At 42.9% G+C, this 19,005-nt stretch overlaps 1 protein-coding gene across 3 annotated transcripts in view; it reads right to left on the bottom strand.

The window, feature by feature from the left end:
- The window catches only part of si:ch211-267e7.3 (ADAMTS-like protein 2), a 111,006-nt gene that overhangs the window by 40,135 nt on the left and 51,866 nt on the right, over positions 1–19,005 (bottom strand). For 2 of the 3 annotated variants that reach the window (XM_048538797.2, XM_048538794.2), the window contains 2 exons: positions 9,646–9,823; positions 3,514–3,964 (listed from right to left, as the gene is read on the bottom strand). In XM_048538797.2, the coding sequence (XP_048394754.2) occupies positions 3,514–3,964; positions 9,646–9,823 (629 nt within the window). The remainder of the gene's footprint in view (positions 1–3,513; positions 3,965–9,645; positions 9,824–19,005) is intronic. The other variant, XM_059647761.1, reaches the window with a different exon arrangement.

Here is a 19,005-nt window from a genome sequence, read left to right as displayed (position 1 = left end):
TGAAACATTAAGCTGAAGCCCTCCTCTAGGGGGTGACATAAAATCCCCACACATGATTTTGTAAAAGAGCAGAGGTGTTCTCCGCTGACAGATATTATCCTGCAACACATGACACAATCTTGTGGTGCTGTTATATTTTCCTCAGGACAAATAGGTCACCACACTTCCCTGCATCACAGCAAAGCGTACAATATCAAACATGCTTCACTGGTGCTACAGCACTTTGGAACATTCTGTGGACACGAAAACAAAAATGCAATAAAGAAGCAAGTTCCCCTGAAGTAAACCAGTTCAACCCCAGGATGTTAATGTTTTAGTTAATCTTTGCATTTACATACCAGAGACTACATTCTGGTAGTCCCAGAGGAAATAGAAGTTAAAACATTCCATCTCAGCTGTCTATTGATTATCTATGTCTACACTTCTTCCCACAACCTTCAATGCTTCTATTAACCGATCATTCATCACAAGCAATTACAAATACTTTCAAGTTGTAGCTTCACTTGGTTTTTCAGATTCGAACGAGTCTTTCTGCTTTGCAGTCACAGCTAGATACAATATCATCATGCTCTTTAGCATTCTTTATAACAAGGTGTGTTTACTTGGCATCTTAAATATAGAAAATAAAAACATGTTATACCGGGAGAAAGACACAGAGGAAAGTTGGGCATGCGCAACAAAAAGATTGGACAATGAAACAGGTCTTGAAAAAGTTTTCAAAGAAAAATGGACCGCTAGAGAGATTTGGGTTTGAGACTGTTGAAAACTCTGTCCCTAAGGAAAGGGGTATCACACAAGAGATTAAAGCTGGAAGATCAGCACGATGTAGGAATAGAGGAAGTTACAGAGCTGGTGGGGAGCAAAACCAAAACATTTGAGGAAGGATGGCAGTGGTAGATATGAGGAAGGTGATGGCTGCATTTGAGAGGGTGTCCATAGGAAGATGGTCATCAAATCTGCAGACGACAAAGGTAGGGAGAAGGCTGCTCACTGATAGTTTGGGGACAGTGTGATTGATGATGCATCGACCTTCACAATGTGGGGGATTTGAGGCCCTATTCTAGAAAGAATGAAATGTCATACTTAGCACGCCTGCATTCAGTCTGAAGCGAGAAACCACAGAGGTGATGGAATCAGTGGGCTGAAAAATGGGGCTTCCATCGCCTGTTAGATGAAATATTGGCTATTTACTGTCCAACAGACAATTTGACAACACTGAAGGGGCTGTGGATTTTAAGATGGCACTGAGAGGCAACAGATGAGGCACAGGGAGGCAAACATAGATTCTTGGAAAATGCCAGAAGTGAGTAGTCAGCATTGGGATACAGTCATTGCTGCATTGGAATAGACAGGCATGCATGGAAACTGTACAGAGCTGGACAGCAGCAGTAAATCAACAAAGGAAAATGGTGTGCTTGTAAGTATCAAAAGCCACAAAAGAGCCCAAGAAGTAATTTGCACACTGTTTGCAGTTACAGAAGATTTCTTTTGTTTTAATTTCTTTCAGCGGATGTGGGCCTTGCTGACAAGAATTTATTGCCCAGGAAAACAGGTAAGTGGAATTGTTCCCCAAGGATCTGCTACACTTGTCTTTCTCGTTGATTCAGGCTATTGGGAAGTGCAATCAAATTTGCTGCATTGCATCTCATACACACTGCTGCTCGTGCGCATTGGCAGTAGAGAAAGTCAGTGATTAAGGTGGGAAATGGGGTGCCTATGAAGTGAACTGCCTTGTGCCCTCTGCAGTGCCAACCTTCTTGAGTGTTGTTGGACCTGCTCCCAACTCGACAAACAGGGAGTGTTCCACCATACCCCTGGCTGCAGCCTTGTAGAAGGTACTCAGTTTCTGGGGAGTCAGGAGGTGAGTTACATGCTGCAAAATTTTTAGCCTCTGCTTTAGGCTTATAGCCACAGTATTTATATGGTTAGTCCAGTTCAGCTTCTGGTAACCGCTGGATGTTCAGTACCCGAGGAGTTGCGAATGCTGCTGAATGCTGTTGATGATGGCACAAACACCCAACTTCAGACCTTATGATGGCTGGATGGTCATTGATGAAGCAGCGGAAGTTGGTCGGGCCTAGGATACTACCCTGAGGGATGGCTGCAGTGGTGCCCTATGACTGAAATGACCAATTTGGCACTTTATTTTTAGGTATGCCTGGTGTACTCATGGCATGGCCTTTTTTGCCATGTAGTGAAGCCGGGTTGATAAGCCAGCTTGATGGCATTGCTAGAGTGGATATAGGCTGGACCATGAGGTTACATATTGTGTTCAAATGCCGTTCTGCTGATGGCCTATAGGGAATCGTGGGTACTCCATTTTGAGTTCCAAAATCTTTTCAAAATCTATCCCATTTAGTACGATGACAAGTGCTACACAACCGAACGGAAGGCATCCTCAATTTGAAGACAGGATTTGGCATTGACAATGTCTGTGCAATGATGATAGATGCATCTGCAAATGGCAGATTGCTGAGAACAAGGTCACATCAATCTTTCTCTCTTAATTCTCTCATCACTGGCCACAAATTACGTTTGACTGGAAATGACTTATAATTTTGATGGGATTATTAGTGTCAGGAGTGAAACACTTTCCCGATTTCAAGGCACCCTTGTCAGTACCGGCCAATCCAGGTACGGCACAGACCGAAACTCCCACAAACTGCTCCATAACTGACCTCCATTTCTTGAGGGGATGACCACTTAACCCCAAATTAAGGGGAAAGGCTATGTTGTGACTGTCTCAAACCCACTTCAGCCGTTGGGCTTGTGGATGTGCTCAGTCATGTACAGTTCCCGGGGTGAGACACGTGTTAACTTCTTCCTTCGTCTCAAATTATTTTGTTCCCTGCTTTGGGTGCTCTGCAGAATGAGAAACTCTTGCATTTTTAACATGTTTGAGAAATTTCTGTGAAGAGGTACAGTAGCTGCCCGAACGCAATTCACAAACTTAAGTTTAGCTCACATCATAAGTTGGGATCTAGAAAGCTACACCCTACACCCTCGCAATGAGGAAAGGGGCCAGTAAGAGGGACCAACGAAGTGTCACAAAAGCAGAGGTTGCAGGAAAAGGTCAGCAGGTCTGGCAGCATCTGTGAAGGAAAGAATCAGAATTAACGTTTCGGGTCCAATGACCCTTCCTGAGAACTGACAAAGTGTTGCTTGAGATTCTCAGTTCTCGCCAAAGCATTGCAATCATAAATTTACCTCCATGGGTTTTGTTTTCACCAGAATATCAGGAAGCATTGATCAAGAAAAGTCAGGTGCAAACTAACCTCTGAAGGACAATCTCCTCCTTACTTAATGATGTTGTTTGCCGTTGGGAAGTTCTGCATCATTTCACCAGGGCAATCAAGATAGCTTCAAGAATACCAATCATGTCTATTGCATTAACTCATCCACTTTCCTTATTATGAGAGCATCTCTGTATTTCATTATGTAACATGGGAGATTACTTCGGAGACAAGAGTGAATTTAACTAAGCTCAAGAAGAAAGGAACAGTTAAATCTTACCTTTCAGTGTCTGGTGACTGAATAGATTCCGTCCTGTCGTTATTCACAAAGTTTAAGAGGTGGAATGAAGTGGAATTGGAAAGCGGGTAAATTGAGTCCGTTAGCAGGCTGTAGCTAAATCTCTCCTCACCTCCAGTGTTTATCCCGGGCTCCGAGCCCACATGAATCTGTTCAAGTATGCTGCTCTGATTGGGTTCTTCAAATTGCTGGCTGCCTCCTCCTGGATTTGAGTAACTAGTGAAGTTCTCAGTCCTGAGCTTGGCTGATACATTAGCCTGAATCCCCGCGCACAAGATGGACAGAGCTGCGTTCAGGGAGCTGTTCCTGCACAGCGCTCTCAGACTGCTCTGCTGAGAACTGCTCCGAAAGTTATTGTGCAAACGGGGGTGGTGCAAAGTGCTTGTAATGTTCCACGGTGTTGGGCTCAAACTGATTACGTTGGACTGAAGGGCTGAGAGAGAAACATTGGGTCAGAATTGTCTTCATTACAGATGAACCAAATCCTTGAACACTTTCAAGGGTCATACAGAAATAACACAGGGAGCAGGAGTAAGTCATTTAACCACATAACCACATTCCTCCATTCTATTATACGTAGCTTATCTATGTCTTAACTTGACCCACCAGCAGTGGTGGTGTTATCCATCAGACTCTGTTATTTTGTCTTTGGGACATGGTGGGCAGGAGCTAACTATAGGACTCTTTGACTTCCACAAACAGCACACAAGATAATGTGTACCACAACATTGTGGGACAGTGGCATCACAGTGATATCACTGCAGTGATCCAAAGGCCGAATGCCAGTAGTGTCTATACTTCTGAGCCAGAAGACCTGGGTTCAAGTTCCACCTGTTCCAGAAGAGTGCAATAATATTCCTGAACAGTTTGATTAGAAAAAAATTTCCAGAGGCCCAGGCAAACTCCTCAGAGGACATGGATTCAAACCCCATTATAGAAGTGAGTGAAATTTATATTCAGTTCAATACAAGGATAGCTTCATGGTTAATCTCAATGAGACTACCATTGCTCATTAAATCCAGACTAACAGTTTCATTTCTTTTCAAGTCTTTTGTGGGATGTGGGTTTCGCTAAATGAGCCGACATTTGACCCACCAAAAAACTGCCCTCGGAGGGCAGTTAAGAGTCAAGCACATTGCTGTGGGTTTGGAGTAAAATGTAGGCCAGACTGGATAAGGATGGCAGATTTCCTTCCTGAAAGATGAACAGGGGGAGGGGAAAAAAAATTTTTACTGAATTCATATTTCCACTATTTGCCATTGCCCCACTTCCCCAGAACATAAGCTTGTTCTAGATTAGCATTCCTGTGATGTCACCAATGTGTCACAGCCAAACACCCACCTCCTCCCACTACTGTTGACTCCTACTTGGCCTCTGAGATGGTCAAGCAAGCTACTCAATTCAAAGGCAATTAAGATGAGCAACAAATCTTCACTTTGCTAGCAGCACCCACATCTCATCAAAAGAATGAGAGAAGCAATACTCCCACACAGTGTTCATTCAGACGGAGAAATATTCACAAATTTATGGCTATACATCCAGGTACCTTCTCCACTTGAGCAAAACTATCATGCGTTTCTTTAAAGTGATACAAGCTTCAGGCCAAACTGACATATTTCAATAGTCCACTGGATTAGAGTCACCAATGAACCCTTGCAGATTGTACAACCTGGCTGCACTTTTAAAGACTGCTGAAGCTCATAAAGTAACCACACACCACGGCACAGCCTGCCAACTCAAACTGTTTGATTGACCTACGCTGTCCAAATTGCTCAAGCTGCTGAGTCGGCGCGACTTGTAATGTTCCACAAACCACTTAAATTGATGATCTTGCCACCCAGCTGCCCCTCCTGAGTTGGCTATTAGTGCAGTGCCCTGCCCAACCCTGCTTCTTGGACTGGCCCTTCTCTTCCCATCACCCGACTGGCACTGCTCCCATCTATTCTGCCCAGATGAGCAATTCCCCTTTAACAGCATTGCATTTATGTGGCAACTCTGACATAATGAAACGCCCCATGAGCATTTTAAAGCAAAGTCACGTCAGAAGATGAGTACAGCAGGTCAGAAGCTAACAATACTGCAGTGAGTAACTCACCTCCTGACTCCTTAAAACCTGTCCACCATCGACAAGGCACAAGTCTGGAGTGTGATGGAATACTCCCCACTTGCCCGGATGAGTGTAGCCCCAACAACACTCGAGAAACTTGACACCATCCAGGACAAAGCAGCCAGCTTGATTCACACTACAACCACAAATATTCACTCCCTCCACCATGCTCAGTAGCAGCAGTGTTTACTATCTACAAGATCTATCACAGAAATTCACCAGAGATCCTCAGACAGCACCATCCAAACCCACGACCACCTCTACCTGGAAGGACATGAGCAGCAGACATGTGGGAACATCACTACCTTCAAGTTCCCCTCCAAGCCACTCACCAGCCTGACTTGGAACTGTACTACCACTCCTTCACGGTCACTGGGTCAAAATCCCGAAATTCCCTCCCTAACGGTATTGTGGGTCAACCCACAGTAGGTGAACCGCAGTGGTTCAAGAAGGCAGCTCACCACCACCTTCTCAAGGGCAACTAGGGATGGACAAGAAATGCTGGTCAGCCAACAACGCCCACATCCCAAACGTTCAGGTGACCGAAAGCCTGGACAAAGACAAGAGGTTTTAAAGGGAGGAAAGCGAGTCAAGTGAAATGGAGGGGTGTGGGAACCAGGTTAACTGAAGACACAGCCACAGTTGCACAACAATTAAAATCCACATGCAGTTATCTCAAGCGGTTTATGGCACTAGGGATTATGGAAGTAGGAAGAGATGAGGCCATGGGCAAATTTACAAGTTTTGGATGACCCAAAATTTACATGTCAATGTTTCTATTATCTATATCCCCAACAAATTAAACCATCATGTCAGCCTAAAACATCAACTGAGGGAGATTCTAGATCATTGCTGGAACTTAGACAACATTTCTGGCTACAGTCGAAGTCCGATTTCAAAATGTCCTCCCTCTGGGAGTTCTCAGAGGTGCAACACTATCTCAGGATAGAATATATTTGCAACCAATATTATCTCACAGAATCGTAGCTTAGGAATGTGAAGATTTTGTTATCTGTGGATATTTTGAGGAATTAAGGTTGAGAATATAACATTTCTTTTTCTATTCATTTTGTGGGATGTGGGCATCATTGGCAGGCCAACATTTATCGCCCGTTTCTTGTTGCCCTTGAGAAGGTGGTGGTGAGCTGCCTTTTTGAACCGCTGCAGTCCTCCTGCTGTGGGTTGACCCACAATGCCCATAGGGAGGGAATTCCAGGATTTTGACCCAGTGACAGTGAAGGAACAGCGATATATTTCACGGACTTGCATATGTTTGCTTATGAATATTTACTATAAAAATTAATTCTAAATTATATTATACAGCAAACTTTGTTTTAACTGGCACCTTGCGAACCAGCACTCTTGATAAACCAGTAGAAGATATATACCTGAAATTTACTGTATCATCACGATCTTCGCAATGCCTGAGCAGTCAGTTGAGGGTACAAGTGAGAAGGCTCTCTGCTCATAAGTCTTACTAAAGACAAAGTTGCACTAGCATTTAATGGTAGGGGCTTTTTTTTTCCCTAGGATGCGGGATTTCAAGTCTGGAGGGCGTATTTTTTTAAGGTGAGAGGAGAGAGATTTTAAAAAGACATGCAGGGCAAATTTTTTACATGGATGTTGTCTCATGTATGGAATTAACATCCTGAGGAAGTGACGGGTGCGGGCACAGTTACAATGTTACAATGTTTAAAAGTTACTTAGGTAAGTCCCTGAATAGGAAAGGTTTGGAGGGGTATGGGCCAAGAACAGGCAGGGGGAACTAGTTTAATTTGGGACTATGTTTGGCATGGACTGCCTGGACTGAAGAGTCTGTTTCCGTGCTGTATGACTTCATGACTCAAAGTGATTTATGCTGTAAATAAAGTATAACAATGATGTGTATACTCCGTATTAGGTTTCTGTTACTTAGTGTATGCTTTTAGATAGATTATGTGGACCTCTTAATCAACTTGCACACTCCTGATCCCATGAGTGCCAATTAATAAAACGTTTGCTGTAGTAATGAATACTATACAGTTGAGCATATGGTAATTAAAGATAGTCAATACATTGACATATTTCATGGCTAATATCAGCAGAGTTGTCTACATTGACAGTCTACCATGATGTGGCAATTCTGTTTTAAATTGCACACAATCTTTAAAGCCACCTGAAGAAATAAATATGTCAAGAAAATTATACTCTCAATCCAATATAATTTGTACAAGGGCAAAATGTCTTTGTCTCAACTTTCCTTTAAAGAGTTTGAGAGGAGAACCATAAGGACCTCAATCTGCTGTGCAGTCTACTAACGGCTACTCTGGTATGCATGCTGGAATTTTTATTTTTTTCTAGTTTTAAAAATCTTTGTCCAGGTCTATGTGGCCCACCTAAAACAGGCTGCTATTGTTTATTATGAAATCTTATGATAGACAGAATTCTTGATTGATGACAATACTCCTCTCTTTCAAGAGGTCTGGTTCAGTGTTAACAATCTCACAAGCACAAAACCTTTCCACACCTCCGTCTGTTCGCAATGCTGTCTGAGAGCTCGATACTGGCAAAATTTCAAATTCTCATGTACAGCTTTAAATCTAACTGTTGGGATTAATTTTGTGATTTTCAGAGGGGACAATGTGAGAGACCACACAGTCAAGAATGCATTGGGATAGTCAAGAGATAACAAAAGCAGAAATTAAGCACAGAGAGTATAAATTCAAGCAATCTTGCTGAGGTAGAGGGGGTGTAATGTTCTGGCCTATTCAGAGCTTTACAATTTGATTAGAAATAATTTCCAGTTTGATTAAAAATAACTTACTATGATATGTGAACCAACACTCAATAGTAATCTCAAAGTCTGAAAGTTTAGAGTTCATATCCCACCATGTTTCTGTACATAATCCTGACTGTAAGTTGTTTCAATATTGGAGCAGTAGTGCTTGGTCAGAGGGAACAACTGTTTGGGCTTCAAACCACAGCCCTGTTTATCCTCTCAGGCAGGTGTAAAGGATCTTGTTTGGCTGATTATCTGATCGTTTATCTCATGATGTTGGTGGGACCTGTCTATGTGCAAATTAGCTGCCACCATCCCGCAGCAGCTACATCTTAAAATACTGTCCTGGCAGCAAAAGAAAAGATCTGCAATGTCCCGAGGTTGTGAAAGGCACTATGCAAATGCAAATCTTTCATTTCTTATGTGATGAAGACAGGCGTGTTCTAGAGTGAGCTTGGTGCTGATGAGAGCAAAGGAACGTGACATGCAGGTACAGATGGGTCTGAGATTACTACAGGACACTTCAGACTGATAGGAACCCAAAGGGGGTTGCAAAGGGCTTGCAGGGAAGAGGAGTTAGGGGAGTCTTGGGGCAATTAGATCAGATTGGTGAACAGGAGAGTGGTAGAATTAGAACAGTGAGCTAAAGACGATAGAGATGGTGAAAGGTGACAGTCAAAGGTGAAGGACAGTATGTGGGGATGGTTGAAGTGGTGAGATGGCCAAATTCTCAAAAGTCAGATTGCTAGATTGTTTCTAGGAGAGTATAGAGAAAAGGCAGGTAAATGGAGTTCAGATACAGACCAGTCCTGATTTGGGTTAAACAGGTTCAAGAAGCCCGATGATCTACCCTTCATCTTAACTTTAAAAGCCTTGCTGCTGCATAACAGGTTACTTACTGGAATTCAGGAAAAGCTAAGGGGAGCAAGAGCTCCACACACAAACCTAAAGGAATATTGAACTGAGCATATTTACAGACTGATTTTAAACCTTCCTTCCTGAGCTGCTCAGTTCACATGGAATTCAGTTTGTGACTTGTCAAACTCAACACTGATAACGTCAGGGGTTTGAGTTTGAAGGATACAGTTCCCAATCCTGCTTGTCCTTTTCAATGAGAATGATATTCCCATCCTGTAGGTCCGGGTCAGAGATGAAGCTGTCATCACTGCAACATCCTGACCCCTGCAAATCTCGCTATGATTGTTGTAAGGAAGCAGACTGGCTGCATCAGCAGGAAGCTGTGGCTCACCGTTGGGGCCTGGGTGGAATTTGACTTGATGCCAGTTGTTGCCACGGTCCTCGAACTTTGCTTCAGGCACACTGAAGTAGAATGGACTCTCAACAGGCGGTGCAGGCTTCAGCATAGGCGGCCGTGGGATCGTATACTCATAAGTGACATGTGGCATCTTCCCATTGAGGTTGTAGTACTGTTTTAGCAGAAAGAGAAATCGTCAGAAAACCAAACAGCAACAAAAACAGCTCTGAATAACCTTGAGATAACAAGGTGTAGAGCTGGATGAACACAGCAGGCCAAGCGTCATCAGAGGAGCAAGAAGGCTGACTTTTCGGGCCTAGACCCTTCTTCTTTCTGAAGAAGGATCTAGGCCCGAAACGTCAGCCTTCTTGCTCCTCTGATGCTGCTTGGCCTGCTGTGTTCATCCAGCCCTACACCTTGTTACCTCGGATTCTCCAGCATCTGCAGTTCCTACTATCTCTGAATAACTTTACCGACATTTCCTTTAGAGCATCGTTCTTGACCTGAACCCATGCAAGAAAGGACGGAGATCAATAACAATTGGACAACAGCGGATGTAGATCAGTGGAGATAAAACCACTGGTGGTTAGTTGATGACAAGATTGAGTTTAAACAGCCAGGTAGGTAGAATAAGGCTAAAGGGAGTGAGGCGCGAGCATTCTACAAATGAAGGCAATTCAGCAATACTACTATTTGTATTTGCTTGTCAGGAGACAATAATGAGTCAGGATTTCAGTGCAGAGATGGGTAAGGAGCTGTGGATGAACAAAAAAAAGAAGAATTAGAGTAGCAGTAGCCTTGATGGTACTGCTTAAAAAAAACTACAAATAAGATTGGTGCAAAGAGATATCAGACCATGTCAAACTACTCTTTGTCCTGAGGCGTAAGAGGGGTGTTTTAAAAGAATCCTTGACTAAGCAAATGAAATGTGTTATTTTACCCCTATTTGTTAAGATTATAAGGAATAGGGATAGGAGTAGACCATTTGGCTCTTAAATAACAAGAGCAATGCTCCACTCAGTACTCCAGATCAGCCTCATAGGATTGGAGCAAGATTTCTTTACTCTTCAAATATGTTTTGAACAAAACAATGCTTTTGAGAAATCCAGATACATTATATTCATTGCTTATTCCTTCTCCATGCAATTAAATACATCATCGTCAACAAACTATTGGTCAAACATGATTTTCCATTCATGAATCCATCGTTAACTTTGCCACCATTAGGTCAATACATTTTTGATTCATAACAACTGGACAGCTGTGTAGTAAAACATTGAACATGGAACATTAACCAATCTTAAACCATCATCCAGGGTCCCCTGTGGTAGCATTCTTGCTTTTGGGTCAATAGATTCTAAACTCCAGGATCTTGAGCACAAAACCAGCCTGACAGTCCAGTGAGGGACAAAGGAAGTGTTGCACTGTAGAAGGTGCCATTTTTCAGAGGAGACGCTAAACCAAATGGGACATAAAGCAATCCGTGGCATTATTCCGAGGAAAAGAGGTGGTGTTCTCCCTAGTGTCCTGGCCAATATTTATTTAATTAATTTTCATTGGTAAAACAGTTGATTTGGCCATTGTCTGCTGGTGCATGTAGAATCCTAGTACAAACAAATGTAACCACTATGCTACTAATTTTATGACTGTGATTGCACTTCAGATGTTGTTACATTGGCCATGAGGAATTCCCTGAAGTCAAGTCAGTTTCTTTCCTTCTGAACAGTCTGATTTGAAAAGATTCTCAAAGTAAAGTCGATACTGCACTGCAATCACAATCTCAGGTCTCAAGATGTGTAGGATGTGGAAATACCAGACCAGTCTACAAGGATTGGCTGACTACAGTCATAGTTGAGCTAGACCACTGGGAAACATGAGCAGGGAATGGAGTTTGCAGTGCCTGCCCTGGGGCTACCCAGGTTTAGTGCTTGAAGCTGATGGTATAAAACCTAAAAGAAAGGTCAGAACAAGCAAACCGGGTCATCAATACTTATGTATAGGTAAGAACTGTGGTTACCTACAGGACTCCACCTAAAAAACCGTTCTCTGGAATTAAAACACGTCCTTTCAGTTATTGGACCTCTACTTTGATCTGGATGAGTCAGACATGTTTTCCGCTGGCTGTGTGAGAAATGAGTTAAGGCAGGACCCACGTCCCCCCAACATCATCCAAGACTAGGCAAACCCATCAAGTGGCAATACAATGCATGTGGCTGGTGGGAAGTGGAAATGCCTGTCTGAGCAGTACAGAATGCTGATCGTACAAGTATTCCTCGCTGTGATGAGGGGGCCGACTTTAGCGCTGGTGAAGGGGCGATGGCGATGCTGACAGGCCAAAATTGGAATGCAAACCCACTCTGGGAGCCCCGAGCCAAACCTTGTCTGTGCATGTTTGGCTGTCAGTAGGGCTAGAAGATGGCCAGCCACTGCCTGGAGCCGTGGCCACCGTGCTCTACTTGATCAGAAGTGGAGACAATGGATGGAAGGAGCCCTTGTCTCTAGGAATGTAGGGTCTGGGGGGAGATTAGTGGGGTCACATGGTGTTGTTGCCATGGGGGCAGTCATTACTGCCTTTGTGGACGTTCCATAGGTCAAAGAGTGCACAAATATGAAGGTCCATCATCCTTAGAGCATACCACATTGGTTCACCCACCAGTTTCCATTTATGCAAATGCCAGTAGAGGTGGGAAGGCTTTCATTGCTACTTAAATGCTCTCTAAATGGCAGGACTGTCCTTTACCTGCCCCACCACTCACAGGATGACATGACCATGAGATGACCACTGTAACACCTTCTCCTCTCCTTTATTCTACTGTTCTTCCAAACCCACCACTCAGCCTATCCTGAGATGGCCAATAAAACCCGTCCCTTAGACCAAAACACGTCCTTCCAGCAGAACAAAACAACTAAAACTAACAAGAGGCATTACTTTTTCTTTACTCCTTCATGGGATTTGTGCGTTGCTAGTCTGTACATAATTGTTCTGGAGCATGCTGTGACGAGCTGCCTACTTAAACTGCTGCAGACCTTCTGGGGTAGGCACAACCACAATGCTATGAGAAAGAGGGTTCCAGGATTTTGACCGATCAATAATGAAGGAAGGAAAATATGGTTCCAAGTCAGAATAATGCGTGACTGGAAGGGAAACATGCAGTTGGTGGTGTTTGCATGTATGTGCTGCTCTTGTACTTCTAGATAGTAGTGATCATTACTTTGCAAGGTGGTATCTCAGAAGCCTTGGTGGATTTCTACATCTTGTAGATGGTACACACTGCTACCACTTTTTGTCAGTGGTAGAAACAGCAGATATTAAGGATGTGAAATGGGGTGCCACTCAAACAGTTTGCTTTGTCATGGATGGTGTCAAGCTTCTTGAGTGTTGTTGGAGCTGCACTCATCCAAGCTTGACATTTGCCTTGGAGGCTTTGCAGAGTCAGCTCAGGAGTTCCTCACTGCAGAATTCCAAGGCTCTGGATTAGCTTGACCGAGATGTTCCTTTCCCAGGTATTTGCTTTAATCAGCACAAAATGTACCATCTTAAACAAACAGCAGGAACATTTTCTGCTCAAATAATGGATCAAAAATGTGTAAAAAAGACAGGAACAACAGGCATCAAAAGCCATCTGCACAGTCAGGTAAATGTCAGGACCAGTTCCTGGTCGAAAATGTTAGTGGAATGGTAGTCTTTCTACCTAGAGGATAAAAAGTCAAAGAAACTTCAGCTCTCCAAAGCCCAACTCAGTTCACCCCAGCAGAACTGTGAAGAGTCTGAGCACCACCCCTTCAGAAAGATATAAATGATCTTGGAAAGAATGCAATGCAAATCTATCAGAACAATCTGTGGGTTAACTGCCTTATGTAAGATTGGGGGGCTGTAGTTCCTAGGACTCAAAAGCTGAAGTATTGGGTTTTTTTGCAGTTTTGAATCTATCACCGACAATCGACAGGGGAGACAGAAGCTATTTTAGCTAATGGAGGATCCTGCACCAGGGACATAGGCGAAGAATTAGAGCCAGACCTTTCAGGATTGATGTAAGGGAAGACATCCTCATGGCAAGTGTTTGGAACTCTCTTCTGCGAACGGCAATGGATGCTGGATCAATTGCTGATTTAAAATGATTGATTGATACATTTTTGTAATTGAAAGTTAAGGATTATGGAATAGAGGGGAGTATATGAACTTTGGCATTGAATGGATTACAGTTGAGGGATTAAATGGTCTTCTATTGATCCTGTTGTTATCTAAGGTAATGGCTCATAAGAGGATAAATGTTACCTTGGCTCCACCCATTCTACTGATGTTACACGCAGTCAGTGGTGGAGACAAGGAGCTCTTTTCTCGCTTGCAGAGGGATCCGACAGATCTGAACCAGCTCCCTAAGGTCCCAGTAACTACACCTCACCAAATGTAGTTGTACTTATTGCTATGATGTGATAAACTAGTTATCTAAGAACAGTGTCCATTGTGTAGATATTTTACAGTGCTGTATCCTCTGCCACTATCCATTAGAAAGGTCCGAGCTAAAGGGGGATTGGTCAGCTATTTCAAATAATCCTTACCACATACCAGTATCACATACTGGTTAGGGTGGCAAACGCTATAAAGTGTCAGCATTGGACATCTGAGAAAATATCTCACCTAGTTTCTTAAAAGGCCACGAAATACGGGCCTTCAGTATCAACAGATATTTTATTGGGGTCTTATTCAACAATGAAACAGAGAGGCTGAACAACTATTCTTGTGGCGACCGTGACAACTTTTCAACAGAATGATCTATACGGTCTCGCTCATCTGCTCTCTCCCTAGAGGTCTGCAAATTGCTCCTTTTGAGGTATCCAATTTCCTGTTCAGAACTACCATTAAATCTGTTTCCACCATCCTTCCGGGCAGTGCATTCCAGATCATAACTCACTGTGTGAAATCATTTCTCCTCTTCTCACCTCTAGTTCTTTTGCCAATTATATTTGATCTGTGACCTCTGCCATTGTAAGCAGTTTACCTCTACTTACTCTGTCAAAGCCCTTCATAAAGTTTTCACAATTCACCTACTTTTCCCCTTAAGCTGTTTTGCTGTAAGCAGTACAAACTTAAAGATACTAGTCTCTCCCTTCAAACTCCTCTTCCTTAAAACTATTCCATTAAATTTCCTCTGCACCCTGTCCCAGGCTTTGTCATCCTTCCAGAAATGTGATGGCCAGAATTGGCCACAATGCTGCAGCTTAAGACCCAACAACGATTCATAAAGGTTCAGCTAAATGTCCTTACTTTTGCACTCGATATCCCGATTTATAAAGCCATGCTTTTTTCAGTTTGTTCTCAATCTTAGCTATGAAGCATTCAACAAAATAATTCATGAAGCAATATACACTCTTTCATCATTACAGCAAATCCATCTGCAAGGTATCTAGCTTTAGGGATTTACTGGAAATAGACTGATGAGAAATATTGCCTGATGAATGTCTGGTTAACATAATAACATGGAAAATAATTTTAAACAATTTACTCAATAAAACAAAAAGATTAGCGCCCAAGACACGGACATAATGCCCAGCGATGACAGTCATGTGATAATCATACAACTTATATTTTCAAAATCCTCAATATATACCTTAAATTTTACTGCCAAAACTGATGTTGCTTCCCTCCTGTCAAATGAACTGCTCCTCAGGGCTGCTGACCTATAACATCATAAGATGAAGAGATTGTTGTCAGAAGCACAATCCAAGAGTTAATGCTGGAGTCACATTGCACATTAGCTCTTCAGTAGCAAAGGCAACATTCAAAACTTTCCAAAAGCTGCTTTTGAAATATCGCAGCTTATATTAGGGGGCGAGGTACTATACAAGGAAGAACTTTTAATATAAAGTGTGTTTTTTTTAATGTTAAGTCTCCCATGTAAGCAGTGTTAAAAAGAAACAAATATTCTACCTGCTCTGGCTTACTGCCAAATTGAACAAACTGCTTTAAACTTCTGAGATGTGGCTGGCTGGAAGTGAGATTCTGCACTAACTCAACAAGGGATTCCTTCCAATTGATTCCATAGTGCCATGACAGGTCTGCAGCTCATTCTTACCAGTACTGTTTATGGGACTTAACACTGATTATCCTCTAAATAAATGGCGGCTTCACACATCACTCCTTTACCCTATCCCCAGTCATCCATCCTTCAGGAGACAGTAATGGGTCTTTTATTTGCATAGCAGTCATCCACATGGTGTAGGCACTGCCAGGGGGCCATTAGGATTGGGCATGTTAGGATTTTGATTGGCAGAATGACAAAGGATGAATGCACGGATCTTCCTTTTTGAAAAGGAACTGCACACTGGCATCAACTCAGTGCAACGGGTGACGGGGACAATGAATTGATTTCTCAATGCCAGTGGGAGAGAAAGGGCTCTTTATACTTGGCAAGGCAAAAAAGCTTTTCTTTGCAATGAGAGCATTCCACTCCCTGGTAGCTGTCTTTTTAAGTAGTTTGTAAAGTGGCTATCCCTTGGATATCAGCCTCCATCTCAACCGTGCTCCTCACAAACAGTGTCTTCATGTTTTGATGGTACAGATCAGCAGCCCAGTGGAGCAGTTCATTTGACAGTGTGGGGGGAGGGGAGGGGGAGAACAACATAAATTTGGCAGTAACGTGCAAAATGCATAAATTCAGAACTTGCCGAGTGTTTTGGTTTTAATAAGGAATTCATCGTTAGAGGAGAAAGTGTTCTGAAGAATGGTATTAATTAGGGGAACCTCGAGCACCATTCAAGGAAGGGCACTCACACTCCTTCGCTGTGTTTGCAACAGTAAATGCAAAGTTTTGAATGTTCCATTTTGCCATGGATTCCACTGTTAATAATAGACAGGTGTCCCACGTCTCTGTGCCTTTATTTCCACTGCATTTCAGAATGCAGTGAATGCACAGATTTCCTGCTCCACTTACTGTGCTGCTGGATGGAAATAAGGGTTCCTGCTCCAGAAAAAAAAAGCAAGAACTGGGATTTAAATAGCACCTGTGATGAACTCAGGACAGCCAACAGAGCTTTACAGCCCAGGAAGTACAGTTACTGTTATAATGCAGGCAAACAAAACAGTCAATTTGTACACATTCCCACAAAAAAGCAATGAGGTCGAGTTGAGTGATGCCAATAGCTAGCTAAATGTAGGCTAAGAGACTGGAAGACACCCCTGCTCTTCTTTGAATGGTGTCTGTGGAATAATAGGCAGATAATCAGGACCCAGGTGTAGTATTTCATCCAGAAATAAATACCTCCGATGATGCAAGACCCTCAATGTTACAATGTATGGGGTGTGTTTTCACATTGGGAGAAGAATGGACATATTACTAACTGCTCATTGCAAAACTACCAATCCTCTGAGGTTACCCTGGGGTCTCCTACAAATCAGAAACAAAAACCAGAAATGGCTGGAGAAGCTGAGCAGATCTGGCAGCACTTGGGGAGAGAAATCAGAGTTAATGTTTCGGGGTCAGTGACCCTGCCTCAGATCCTTCCCCCATTCTGAGGGTCACTGAAAATGTAGCATTTGCTCTGATTTCTCTCCACAGATGCTGCCAGACCTGCTGAACTTCCCCAGCAAGTTCTGTTTTTGTTTCTGATTTCCAGCATCCACAGTTTTTTCGGTTTTATTTTCCTAGAAATAAGGCTTTAGGCTTTTGTCAACAGCCTCAGAGAATGATCAAAGCAGTCATGAAAGTTGTTCTTTTTGTTAATTTTCTTTGTACACTTTGGTTTACTAGTCATAGAAATACTAGATTTGGTTCAAAGAGTTGCTTGATTAATAGGCCATCAGCTATGAAGAATCTGTTTAGTTTTCCAATTTTTATAGAAATTTCGTGCCCCACTCTACAACCTAGCAATGAGTCAAATCAGAACTTTCCTCTGATTTCACTGTTAGAAATCCTACACAAAATTTGCCTTTCTCAATGAGATCTTATTGGGATGTTTTATGGAAATCTGAACAAAAACTATTGCTGAATAAGTATTCTGACTCTGAAAAACAGCTTGTTTCTCCATTCCAATTAATTGTGAGGTTTTTTAAACTAGACTGATTTTGTTTCAAAGCTTATTCATGATTATTTCAGCTCCCAACTCATTCCCATTTTTAGCTAGCTTGCATTAAAACTTTCACAAAGTAAAGCAGATTAATTGTACACATTTTTTGGTTTGCTATCGGCAGAATTTCGTTTCATACATCGAACTACATTGAAGATTGTTAATTGCATTGTGGCATGAGGCTGAGAAATAAAGCTACAATCAACTGCACATCGAGAGAATTAAAGTTCTCACCACATGGGTCATTGATACTGTGCAAAATTCTTCAAGATCAGAGGACAGTGCTGTCACTTGCAGCTGGCCACAAATTATAGATCATAGAACAACTTTCATGACATTGGCAGAGCTATTGGGAAACAGACAAGGAGTCAAGCTAAAGTCACCATAAATCTTACCAGACCATAGGGCTGCTCCCTCACTAGACAGAGACCACTGAGGGTGGTTTAAACTGAGGGTTGCCAGGCTTCAGGTGAGGGGAGAGGTTGAGAAGGTAAATCCTTCATGGTGACCTCAGCCAGTGCAGGAACTGAACCCACACTTTGGCACCAACATGCATCAGAGACTGGCCATCTAGCCACCTGAGCAAACCAGTCCTCCGCTAGGATTATGACCAATTGGATAGCTTGTACACTGAGCTGGCACAAGAATGATGGGCAGAATGACCACTGCTTTTAATTATTGCATAGAATTCCAATTCATTCCTGCACTGAGGTGTCAATAAGGACAGGAACTTGGGAGGAACTAGAAATGGTGATATAGCTATTGGGGGCACGACAGGGATGGGGGCGCAAGAGGGATGGGGGTGATGGTAGCAGCAAGGTCTGGCTGGCTGATGTACAGCAATGGGAGAACATGTGCTCTGTAGGCAAACAGTTTATCAAATTAGCCCAGGTGTACAAAAAAGGCACGTGCAACAGTAACCCAGCAAAGGTGCTTTGCCTTCTGGAGGACAGCAGGGAAGATAGTCCTTCCTGATTCAAAGAAAAGCAACTGGACTTAAATTGCGGTCTCTGCAGATGCTGCTGAGTTTCTCCAGCACCTTGCATTTTATTTCAGATAAACTTCACTTGCGTAAACATCACCAAGGGTGGCACAGTGATTAGCACTGCTGCCTCACAGCATGAGGGATCTGGCTTCGATTCCACACTTGGGCAACAGAATGTGTGGTGTTTGCACGTTCTCTCTGTGTTTGTGCGAGTTTCCTCTGGGAAGCTCTGGTTTCCTCCTCCAGTCAAAAGACATGCAGGTTAGGTGGATTGGTCGTGTTAAATTGCCCGTAGCGTGCAGGGC

This window comes from Stegostoma tigrinum, chromosome 8 (genome assembly GCF_030684315.1).
Source record: "Stegostoma tigrinum isolate sSteTig4 chromosome 8, sSteTig4.hap1, whole genome shotgun sequence".
NCBI lineage: Eukaryota > Metazoa > Chordata > Chondrichthyes > Orectolobiformes > Stegostomatidae > Stegostoma > Stegostoma tigrinum.
This window is presented reverse-complemented; position numbering and strand designations above follow the sequence as displayed.